This window comes from Balaenoptera ricei, chromosome 16 (assembly GCF_028023285.1).
Source record: "Balaenoptera ricei isolate mBalRic1 chromosome 16, mBalRic1.hap2, whole genome shotgun sequence".
NCBI lineage: Eukaryota > Metazoa > Chordata > Mammalia > Artiodactyla > Balaenopteridae > Balaenoptera > Balaenoptera ricei.
Window position 1 is genome coordinate 63,994,556 of NC_082654.1, and position 12,321 is coordinate 64,006,876.

Below are 12,321 nucleotides of genomic sequence, written 5' to 3' on the forward strand. Positions count from 1 at the left end.
TGCAGAGCCCTAGGTAAATCAAGTGCTTGATAAACATCAGCTGAAGTAGTGAATGCTCACCACCACCATGTAATCATTCATTCACTGAGCACTGTACAGACAGAGGGAGATGTGTGGGCAGGCCCCACCCTGAAGAACTTGCTGGGAAGGTGGGATCCATGCTCAGCTAACACCCCCTCCCCACTCTGGTTCACTAAGGACTCTCCATCTTAACCCAGGTCAAATCACACTCGGCTGCCCACCGTAAGCCTGCAATCACAGTGGACACTCATCCTCTGTCCTGGAGACACTCAAAACCCCATCTCCACATCAGGCAAGAGAGAGGAGGCATGTAAAGCAGATACGTGGAGTCCAGGGGTCTAGGTTTGTGTCTTGGGACACCACTCAGGGGCTGTGTCACTTATCCTCTCTGGGCCTCAGTTTCCTCCTCTGTAAAATGGGAGAATAACTGCCTCATAGGATTGACATGAGGACCTAAGTGTTAGCTGTGATAATCATCCTGCGGGGTGTATAAGAGGCTTCTGACCTTGGGGCTCCCATGTCCACACATGACAATGCAATAAACATTTAGCCAGAATTTCCCAGTTATGCTGACCACAGTGACCATAATGGCATTGAAGGCCTGGCAGGGCCTGGTCCTGGTCACCAGTCACCCTCCTTATGATATGGCCAGGCTCCTCCAGAGTCTCTGAAGTTGCCCCTCCGGGAACCCCTTTCCCCAGATTTGGGGGCTAGCCCCTGCCTGGGGAATGGCCATGCTTACCCTGTGTCCGTCCTTCTGGAGTTTCTGAAGAACCCGCCTGAATCCTGAGAGGCTGGGCTGCCCCATGCCGAACACAGTGAGCCCGCCCCGCACCTGCCGGAAGTTGGGGGCCCCACAGCTCTGCAGAGTGCCCAGCACATCCATCTTCTCTGCAACATCCCGCACCAGGAAGTAGCGGCCCTGGCAGGGGGAGAGCCACAGGGGGTCACTCAGATGACTCAGGGACGTCTTCTACAAACAGGGCTCTGTCCCAGGCCCCAGGGGATGGGGAGCAGGGAGAGGGGGTGGGGGACATGGTCCTCAAGTTGTCTGCTGACTCATGGAAAAAGTAGACAAAATACGTGACTATCCGTGATGCCAGGAGGAGTGTCGTACAGTGTGGGAAAAGGAAAGGCAACTCCTCCTGAGGGGGAATCCAAAAAGGCTTCATGCAGGAAGTGGCATCTGAGCCTGGCCTTGAAGAAGGAGAGCAAGGAGAGGCACTCCAGGGACATGAAACAGAAGACCAAAGCTGCCTCTAGGGTGGGCCTGCAGCTCCCCGGGCACACAGCAAACATCTCTCATACCCAGAGGAAGCTCATGGAAAAGGGGCTCGAGTAGGGAGTCACAGCTGGGGCACCAGGAACCAACCAGGAGAAAACTGCTAGCCACTTCCTAGAGGCCTGCAGCTCTGGGAATGGGCAGGTTTCTCCCCTCCCCAGCTGGGGAGGCACTGACTACAGAGAAAAGAGGAAAATACTACTCAGGGATCAGGTGAAAGCAGGAGGAACCAGAAGACACATTCCTGGGCAAAAAGGAATCATGAGGTCATCTCATCCACCTGTTCACCCATCTACCCATCCACTGCCACCTCCTACCCAGACCCTCTTTCAACAAAAACAGTTTAATCATCATGATTATCATTCATTCATTCATTCATTCACTATTTATTGAGCACCTACATTATACCCAAGCACTGTTCTAGGGCCTGGGGCTACAGCAGTGAACAAGACACATGAAGTCATCTGCCCTTGTAGACTTTACTTTCCAGGGGATATTTAAGGCAAAAAAAAAAAAAGATACAAAGACAGATAGATAGATGTACATCTACATCTACATCTCTATCTACATTCCAGAGAAGTTCTGAAACTTCAAAAGAGAATGGGATGGAGATTCCCAGCCTGGGGGGAGCCATCTGGGGTCCCAGTTCCTTCAGGCTCCCTTCTCTGTTCTCCCTGGTGCTCCGGAGAGAGGTGTGGGCAGGCTGAGGCCAGGCAGGGGCCAGATGGGGACAGAAGAGCAGGGGGCTCCACAGGGCAGGAGGAACGGGGTCCAGGAAACCAGGGGGTGAGAGGAAGTGGGATCAGGACCCCAGAGGGTGGGGTGAGGCAGTGAAGCAGAGAAGGGGGACAGTGTGGAAAGCAGGAGATTAGGGAGGGAGCCTGTGAGGAAGGAGGGCAAGAGGGGGGGAGAGGCCGCAAGGGGGAGAGAGGGACAGGCCCAACCTCACCTGCACCAGGTAGTGCTCTGGGGTGGCATCTGAGAGCCGGCCCAGCGTGTAATGGGCTTTGAGCAGTTCATCGTGGATCTGGAACTCCTCCTTGCAGTTGTACCTGCCAGGGGCAGAATGGAGACTGAGTCAGGCAAACTCCGCGGCCAGTATCCGCTCCACCCTCACCAGGCCTGCGGCAGGGCCACCCCGTCCCACCCACGCATTTATGATAGAAGCTGCCCACTGTCCCCCAATAGCCACTCTCCCCTTCTTCCTCAGCATTAGTACCCTGGAATTGTGACTGGGCCATCCAGCTGAAGACTACATGCCCCAGCCTCCCTTGCAGCTAGTGTGATCATGTGATTCAGTTCTGGCCAATGGGATGTGAGGAGAAGTGATGTGTACAACTTCTGGGCCATCCCCTTAAAGAGAAGATGTGTGCCCTCTACCCTTCCCTCTTTCTCCTGTCTAGCATCCAGAAATGACGGCAGAAAGTAGATGCTGATGATGGTGGGGCAACAAGAGAGGAGGAGCCTGACTGATCATGGAGCAGCCACATCAGCCTGGAGTAGCTCCTGGACTTTTGTGTAGAGAGAAGCTTCTGTCTTGATTAAGGCCTCCTTAAACAAGGCTTAACACGAACCATCCCAGACGATCCCTCCATCAGATTGTCTCTGAGAACAACCCCACACCGACAACCCCCTAGCACAGTGCAGTGGTTCAGGACCCAGGCTTTGGGGCCATGTGGCCTGGGCATGACTCCAACTCCACTGCTCAGTAACTCCAGGCTTTGGAGTTACTTGCTCTATAGCTCCGTTTCCAGTAACTGCAACCTCCTAAGGGCTGCTGTGAGAAGACAATGCGCTAATGAAGTAAGTGCTTAGCCCAGTGCCTCGAAGACTGTGATCGTTTAGTAATCTAACTACAATTACTAGCAGTAGTTCTACCTCCACACAGGGCCATTTCAAACAAAACCCACAGCTTTCTGTAGATGCTAAACCAGGGGGAGCGCTGTGCACTCAAGACCGAACAAGTTTCTGTGCTGATTATAACAATGAATAAGACACAGCCTTCCAGAGCTCGTGATCTGGGGTCTGAGCCTCTTTACAAAAGGAAAGGCAGGGTGGGGGAATGAGTGGGGTGGGGAGCACTAGACAGGAGTCCAGAGACCTGGGCTCCCTCGGCCAGCTCTGCCTCCATCACACGGGACCCGTGGCGAGCAAACCCTTCTGCCTCCCGAGACTCAGTTTCTGTGTCTAGAGATCAGTTTTCACATCTGATCTAATAGCTATTAGATCAGGAGTGAGCAAACCTTTCCTATAAAGGACCAGATAGTAAATACTTTAGGCTTTGTGGGCCACGCAGTCAGCTGCAACTACTCAACTCTGCCGTTGCAGCCTTAAGCGTCCGCTGACAATATGCAAATGAGCGGGAGTGGCAGTGTCCCAGCGAACTCTTATTTATCGAAACAGGAGATGGGCCTGAAGGATATGGTTTGCCAGCCCCTGTACTGGATGATCTTCTAAGGTCCCTTGAACCTCAAACAAGCTACAACCCAAGGATCACTGGGTCACGGCTGGCTCCAGGGAGCACAGTCTCACTACAGTGGATTTTTGAAGCAGACCGGTGACTGTCCTGAGCCACACCACGCTTAAATATTTTGAATGTCATCCCCACATATCCTGATAAGGAAACTGAGGCCCCGAGAGGGAAAAGTATCTGCCCACGGTCACAGAGCAGGGCAGAGGCAGAGCCAGGCCCAGGACACGAGGTTCCAACACTGCGCTCAAGACCCGAACCTAGTTTTGTCATCTGCTAGTCCAAAGACTATATATCAAGTCCCTTTTTTCTTTTTTTAATAAGTTTATTTTATTTTTTTTATTGCTGGCTGTGTTGGGTCTTCGTTGCTTCGCGCAGACTTTCTCTAGTTGCGGTGAGCGGGGTCTGCTCTTCGTTGTGGTGCGCGGACTTCTCATTGCGGTGGCTTCTCTTGTTGCGGAGCACGGGCTCTAGGCGCATGAGCTTCAGTAGTTGTGGCTCGCGGGCTCTAGAGCGCAGGCTCAGTAGCTGTGGCGCACGGGTTTAGTTGCTCCGCGGCATGTGGGATCTTCCCGGACCAGGGCTCGAACCCATGTCCCCTGCATTGGCAGGCAGATTCTTAACCACTGAGCCACCAGGGAAGCCCTCAAGTCCCTTTTATTTAACATCTCTTTTCCTCCCCTTATCATGAGCACAGTAACGTATTATGACTGCAATTTTCCTGTCAGGCCCCAAAGGCGGCAGGCCGGATTTATCATTCCCACTCCTCAGGTTTCTTTATACAGAAGGCCCCATCTGCTAACTCTCTGCCAAACGTCTCTACGTGGAACACATTTAATTCTTAGCTCATCATGTCCCACTTCCTCCATCCTGGAGGGGTCCAGAGGCAGGGAAGCTCGGTGGGCAGATATGATATAAGACAAGGCTTCCTGACTCACCAGGAGACGGATCCAATGCCCCTTCTGTCTCCCTGACCTCAGGATCCCAGCACCCACTCCTTCCCTGGGACCACAGGACGAATGCAGTGTGTCCAGGTCTCTCAAAATATGGGGCCAGAACAAACCCTCAGCCCCCTCTGGGAATGTCCTTGAAGGGCCTAATTAGGAGAGTTGACCAACAGCTGCCAGCTTTTTCAGCCCAAGGCCCTTTAATGGCCCGGTGTTAACCTCAGTTTCGAACCATAATTACAGGTTGTGGGGGGGGTGGGAATCTACATTTTATGCATCTAAGAATTAAACTTCCTTTGAAAACGTCAGCCAAAAATTACTCTCAAAAGGGTGTACCCCCTCCCCCAGCCACTCTTCCCTCTCCACACTCCCTGGCACTGTGACATGGTAAGTAATATGGGCTAAGAGACCCGCGACAGACACCGGCTCTGCCACCCACTTCCTGTGTGACTCCAGACAAAGTGCTTAACCTCTCTGGGCCTCAGTATCTTCATCTATGAAAGCAGTTTGGAGATGTTAAGTGCTGTATGCCACCACCCCTCCAGGCAGTTCCCCCCAGCCATGTCTTCAGGGGACACGGTCACACTCGTCCTGCCACTCACGTGATCACGACGGGGGCCACCTTGTTGGGGATGATGGACTTGGCCTTACTGTTGTGCAAGCCCGTGGTCTGGAAGGAGTGGACACTGAGTGAGTGCCGACCGTCCATCGTGCCGCCGTTCTGGAGGCCCTCAAAGGGGGCGCTGGCTGAGACCGTCTGCTGGGCTGTGCTGGCCGTTGTACCCATAGTCTGCCGGCGGCCTCAGGACCCAAGACCTGTGGGGCAAGAGGTCAAGGAGGGCATGGGAAAAGCCACAGCAGGAAGGGACCCAGCCCACCCACCATCCCTACCCTGTGAACAGATACACAGTCTGAGGCCCATGAGAAGGCCAGCTCACCCTGCAGCTGGAGACAGAGGGTGGGTTTGCTGCCTCCACGCCGGTGCCCAGCAAAGCACATGTTCGTGGAGCACCTACTGTGTGCCTGGCCCCCTGCTGCCGCCTTGGGGGGAGTTATGGACATGGAGAGTCAAGAAGATGTAGCCCCCTGACCCCTTACAGCTTACACTCCCCTAGTGAAGATAAGACAGGAAGGGGTTAACCATCCCCATCAGGGCAGGACCTAGGGCTCCAAGTAATTGGGTCAGGCCACGTGAAGGCCACGCCCTCTAGACTGGGGGAAGGAGGAGGCCATCACCAGAGGGAGAACCAGAGGCAGAGGCAGAGGGAAGTCTGGAGGCAGATTTGAAGGATTTGGATGGGAACAGGACGCAGCAGGATATTCTAGCCGTGAATGTCACAAAATGAGGCCAGGGAAGTCCAGATTGGGTGAGTTCTCAGCAGATCAAGGGTTCAACAAAAGCACCAGGCCCCTGAACTCTACATCAATAACCTCAACACCATCAACATCTCAACAGCCAAAGCTTTTGCCCAACATCCGGCATGCCAGGCATCCTCGTGGATTCCCAATTCCTCTCACAGGGCTCTCTCCTAGGGAAATACTGATAGTTAAGGACGCGCGTAACAAGCGGGCTACAAGGGTGTTTTGTTGATCGCAATGTTACTTATAGTAGCAAAACACCGGAAAGAGCCTGCAACGGGATTTGCTGAATAAATTATGGGGTATCTCTAAGGTGGAATGTTAAACAGCCTTAAAAATATCTTATTGACTGATGTGGAAAGATATCTAGGAAACAGGAATGGAAGCAGCAGGCTGCAAAGCAAGTACAGGCTATAATCTCATTTTAATGCATGAACATGTATCAGGAGAAAAATCTGGGGGGAGGCACATCAAGATGCTAACCCGAGTCATCACCTGGTGATGAGACTATAGACAATTTTTATTTTCTCCTTTTGCCTTATCTGCATTTTCTGATTTTTCTCCTCTGAACACTGGGTAATAAAATCTATTTAAAACAAATAAGAAGAATGGCTGGGGAAGCAGGCCAGGAGAGCTGCTAAGAGCTGGTAGAGGGTGTGGGGAGGACTGGCTCAGGCGTCCAAGAACCAGGGCCGCTGGGAAGGGAAGGGAAGGGGCTGGGAATTCCACACAGACCCAAGAGAGGGGGCGACAGACGTGGGAGACAGAGGCTCAAAGAACTTTCTGAGAGCCCAGCAGCAGTTGGCCCCATGTGGCACTAACGGACCAGGATCAGGAGGGGGAGGGAGCGACCTGCCTGGCCAGCCCCCACCCCCGACCTGCACCCTGAGATACTTCCCCTCTGAGGTGATAAGCAGTCTTTAGAACCTGACGACTCCCCTCTGCTCCCCAAGCTGCCCTCAGCCTGGCATGAGCTGTTCCCCCTCAGGCAGCGGGGGCTACCTGTCCCCCACCATCCACGCTCCGCCCACGCCCTCTCATAAGCAGCAGCGGCACCTCAGGCAGTGGATGGTGGGGTCAGGGGTCAGCATGTCAGTCTGAAGGCTGAGCTCACTGCGCCCTCTCCCCTCCCAGATCCTGAGTCAGAGTTCCTGGTCCCAAGGCGGGCGCTCCCAGGGCCTCCCCCGGCTGTGCCCTCAGGCTCCGCCTCCCCAGAGCCACCTAGACAGAACGACCGCTCATTCCATCCCTCCCAGCACGCCAAACCACCCCCCTCTCGCTCTCCAGTCTGGAGAGGGCTCCCCACCTCTCTCCGGCCCAGCCTCGTCACCCCTGACAACTCCCAGCAGCTGGGTGACAGCGCTGCTAACACGCTAACCTAGTGTTTCTGTAAGAGCCTCATCACGACTCTCCACACCCGGTCCAATCTCTCTCTCTTCTTGTTTTTCTCGGTAGAAGGTGGAAGGAATGAGCCTCTGTTTCCAAACAGAAACACAGGCGCTCAGAGCGGGTGAGGGGCTGCACAGTGGACCCCCAGCTGACCGTCAGCAGAGCCAGAACCTTCTCTCCGCTTCGCCTGCCACAGCAGGCCCCCAACACGGCTCACCAACTTTCCCCAGACCCCTCTCAGCAGCCTGGGCCAAGGAGGCATGGGTGGGGACAGCCTCCTCCCAGAACAGGACTCGGGAGGCTGTCCCAAAGGAGGGAGTGACGGACAGGACATGGGAAGGGCCTGCAGGAGGCAACAGCTGGCTACAGCTGCCAGGCCAAGGCTGGGCCCTGCTCCCACGGGGCTGGGCCAGGCCTGGCACCTCCATCTCGCCTGCCCCTCGCCTCCCCCAAAGCTCCAGCTCCTGCCTTCTTCGTCTCTCAAGGGCTCCACAGGCGGTGACAGGCCCCAGCCGGTCCCTATAAGGACAGCCCGGAGACAATACAGATGTGCACAGCTGCAGGCGTGGGGGAAAGACCGTATCGTCTGAAAGTTGACCTGTCTCCAAAATGTCTAGAGGAGGGGGAAACCCTGGGATTCCCAGGCTTCTCACTCTGCAACTCTCCCCCTGAAGCCTCTCCAGCCCACCTAGAGTGAGCCTCGCCAGCAAAGGACCCTTCATCCTGCTGGCCACATGCTGTGGGGCCTTGGGCAACTTACTTCTCCCCTCTGGACCTCGGCGGCCCCAGCCATAAAATGACAGTGAAGGATGGGACAGTCTGAAGGCCCCTTCCAAATGGATCTGGCTCCTAAGACTGGCAGTCCTAGTGGTGATACCACTGCTGTCCACTGCCAGGGCCAGGGGTCAGCAAGGGCAGACATGTAGGTGGGGTCCCTAGTGCTCAAACCTCTGCTGGGGGGAGAATCGGGGTAGACTAGGATAAGACTAGATAGTAAGATGGGGGGCGGGGGGGGGCGGTCTATGAGCCTGGATGGTTTTGCAAACAATTAGGCCTTATTTTCCTAACTTCTAACTAAAAGCTAACATTTCCTTAACCACAAGTGAAGGCCACTCCTGCTGTGTCACAAAGCCCAGGACACAGACACCACTGAGCTCAGAGACGTTTTCACATCACACAGCAGCCATGCAGGTATCTGGAAACGTGGCTTGCACTCATCACTCCCTTCACACCACTGTAATTATCAGACCTGGGTCCCCTGCCCCCCAGATCTCGGGTGACAGGACCGGCCAACTCTGGGCAACTCTGCGCCTGGTGGTCTTGATCCCCCAGAGCGGGATCCAGATTCACACAACCGCCTTTCACTCAACAAGCGTGGAGAATGTGACAATCCGAGCGAGAAGCCTAGCCTCAACTTACGCAGCCAGCTGTAAAGAAGCTGCCATGCCGTTTGCAAAATGGGGTTCTCCACACTTGGGACCATCGAACCAATCGCAAATGCCTGCATGTCCACCATGCTGGCCACATGCCCTCAAAGGCACACGCCAGATGAATGTCCCCATCAAAGCCAAGCAACAGTAGCCTTGACACTGGTGTGTCTTTAAAAAAATAAAATTTAACCTTAACTCACTTAATGGATTATCGTGTTAACGCAAGAATATCTAAGGACACGTATTACTACATCACAAGTTTGTTTTTTAGTATTTTGATAGCACTCTCAATAAAATTTACTCCCTCTGTAATCCCAAATATTTAATTTGTGCATTTAAAAACATCATTCCGAGAAGGGATCTGTGAGCTTCTGCCATGCTGCTACAGGGGCTCTTGGCAAGTAAAAAAGGGAACCACTGCTTTAAGGGAAGACCATGCCCCACCAAATACAGGCCCCCTTCCATGTTTCTCCTTTGCTTCTGTTTGTTAACATTTCAAAGCACCTACTAAGTGCCAGGCACCATGCTGGGTGCTTTACAACATATGGTGCCCACTACACACAACCCTATAAGGTTCAGGCCTCACTGTGTCCATTTCAGGTGAGGACAGCTGGCCTTTGCTAAGTGGCAGCATAAGCTTGCCTCCCTGCCTCTTCACAGCTGACCCTGACAGCAAGAACACCCCACACACTCTCCTCTCCCTCTTGGATCTGCTTGACCGCCACTCAGGGACCTTAGGGACCCCCATCCACTCCACTCTCTGCCAGGGCACCCAGACACGACCTCCTAGAGGGGAAGAGAGACGCACAGTCTCCCATGCAGGGAGCGAGGACTCCAGACTCCATTTCACCCACAAAAGTCCTCAGTGACCAGCTAAGAAGCCACAGAATCATCTGGGCTGCAGTTACAACAGCATTTGAGAAAGTTCTACACATGGACGTGCCACCCTCCTGCCTCTGGGCAATCACACAGCAGTCAGTCCCTGTCGGGAACCAGCTGCACGCTGACACAGTCCTTGCAGCTTAAAGCATGGCAAAGTCCTGCTTAATTCTTGACAGGACCCGAAAGAGTTATTAGAGAACATATGAGTCTTGGCCCATGAGGTTGCTTGCGGTTTCTCTAACTATAGTTTGTCCTTGGCATATTTTGGTAATCACAGTCTGTTCTCACGCATGTTTATATTCTGGTTCGCAGTATGTTTTGTACTATAACTTCAACGTTAAGGAAATACTGTCTGATGATTCTGTCTTGTGATTTTAACAAAAACATGCATTGCCTACTGCAATCTATAAAAAGAGTTTTGATGGGAAATAAAGGTGTGTGTGCTTGTACACCACCATCCTGACCCCGTCTCTTCTTAATCCCCTCACCTGCTCTCAGGACTTGTTCCTCAGTCTAACAGCAACTGACAAGTCCCGAGAGAAAAGAAACCACCCTATGGAATCTTTCACAGAGAGGTGACCTCATTTCTCCAAGAAGAATCAAACTTCAGGAGCTGGAATATTAGCTCCAAGTCATCAACTAACTGCCTGATGCTATAGCATAAACGCCCAGCTTGCCGGAGCAGTGAGCCTCTCGTCAATGGCTGTATTCAAGCCAAGGGGATGCTGCAGACAACCATTCTGGGTCCTAGAGTGGGGATGACAGACAAGAGGTTCAACAGCTGATTCCTAAGGCCCCGGACCTAAACATCACAGGAGCCCAAGTCCATTTCTTTTCATATGATTCTTAGTAGAAGTGGATCGTCACCATTCTGGTCTCAATTTCCCCATCTCTCATCCAAAGCTCACAGTCCCCCCTCTCCCATGTCTTCTGTCCTGGTCACGGAACAGCACCCATGACCTCCAGCTTGTCAAACCCTACGGGCTTGGAAAAGATGAATGGTGGCTTTTCCAAAGCAGAGTCTGGCTCTTGCAACTGAAGCAGAAAGCTGGACATCTGCTCCTGACCCAGCCACCACCCTGCCCCATCCCTTTCTCCTGCCATTCCTGACTGCCAGACCCTCTTGCAAAATCCCAAGTCCTGCCTTAGGGAATGCTGTGATCACAGGAACTTCCACAAATGGCCGTCACCAAGGTCCCCAAAAGCAGAGATTCAGAGCTGGCTACACCCCTGGAGGTTACCTAGTCCAACCTTCTCTTTCTACAGATGAGGAAACTGAGGTCCAGAGAGGGAAAGTGATGCGCTCCAAGTCATAAGGGAAGAGGTCATAAGGACAAAACTGGGACGCAGGGCTCCTGCCTCCCAACTCCAGGCCCCCTGGCTGGGCCATGCTGACTCTGGCCTGAGGCAAGGGGAAGCTTTTGCAGTGAGCGCAGGAAGATCGATTTGAGCAGACGTTTTACCGCTGGCCAAATCAGGGGGTGTTGGTCAAGCATGTGATTCCTATGCCTACCTTGGGTGAGCAGGAAGGGGAGGGTCTAAACAGGGTGCCTAAGATAGCCAGTGACCCTGAGTGTTGACCCAGAGGGATGCCAGGAGGGCCAGTGGGTGGACCTCTGATTGCAAAGCATTTGACGTATATTATCTCATTTAATCCCGACCAAAAAAAGAGGTGCCAACTCTTGCAACTCAATATTAAGTTAACCAAAAATCCAATTTACAATGGCAAAAGATTTAAAGGTACATACGGATGCCAAATAAGCATATAAAAGATGTTCAGCATCTTATGTCATCAGCAAAATGCACTAGAATGACAATTTTTTTTTTCTCTTTTTGGCTGCACCACGCGGCATGTGGGATCTTAGTTCCCTGACCAGGGATTGAACCCGTACCCCCTGAAGTAGAAGCATGGAGTCTTAATCACTAGACGCCAGGAAAGTCTCATAGAATGACAAATTTTAAAAGGCCAACAACATCAAGTGTTGGTAAGGTTGTGGAGGAACTGGAGACACAGTGCTTAAGTGTAACATCGCACAGCCACTTTGGAAGACAGCTTTGTAGTTTCTTACAAATTTAAACATACAATTACCATATGACTCAGCAATTCTACTCTCAGGTAACTAACTACCCAAGAGAAATGAAACCATGTCCAGAAAAAGGCTTGTACACAGCAGCATTATTCATTGTAGCCCCCAACTGAAATCAACTCACATGTCCATCAACTGGTGAACAGATGAAGAAAATGTGAAAAACGTGCACATTTATACAATGAAATACTACTCAGCAATAAAAAAGGAACAAGTTACTGATATACACATGACATGGGATGAACCTCAGAAACATCGTACTAAGAGAAACAAGCAGGCCCCGGACACTTCAAACTATTTGGCTCCATTTACATGACATCCGAGAAAAGGCAAAACTACAGGGGCAGAAAGCAGATCGATGGCTGTCAGGGACAGGGGAGTCGACCGCACAGGGGCTCGAGGGCACCTTTAGGGGACAGAATTGCTCTATGTATTGAATGTGGTGATTATACAC

At 52.5% G+C, this 12,321-nt stretch overlaps 1 protein-coding gene across 10 annotated transcripts in view; it reads right to left on the reverse strand.

Annotated features, from left to right (window-relative positions):
- Positions 1-12,321, reverse strand: part of PALD1 (phosphatase domain containing paladin 1) — a 159,458-nt gene that overhangs the window by 114,476 nt on the left and 32,661 nt on the right. For 7 of the 10 annotated variants that reach the window (XR_009497991.1, XM_059900104.1, XM_059900102.1 and 4 more), the window contains 3 exons: positions 5,323-5,536; positions 2,253-2,355; positions 764-943 (listed from right to left, as the gene is read on the reverse strand). Coding sequence is in view for 9 of the 10 variants with exons in the window: in XM_059900104.1 (XP_059756087.1) it covers positions 764-943; positions 2,253-2,355; positions 5,323-5,507 (468 nt within the window). In the remaining variant the exon portion in view is untranslated. The other 3 variants (XM_059900105.1, XM_059900109.1, XM_059900107.1) reach the window with 3 other exon arrangements.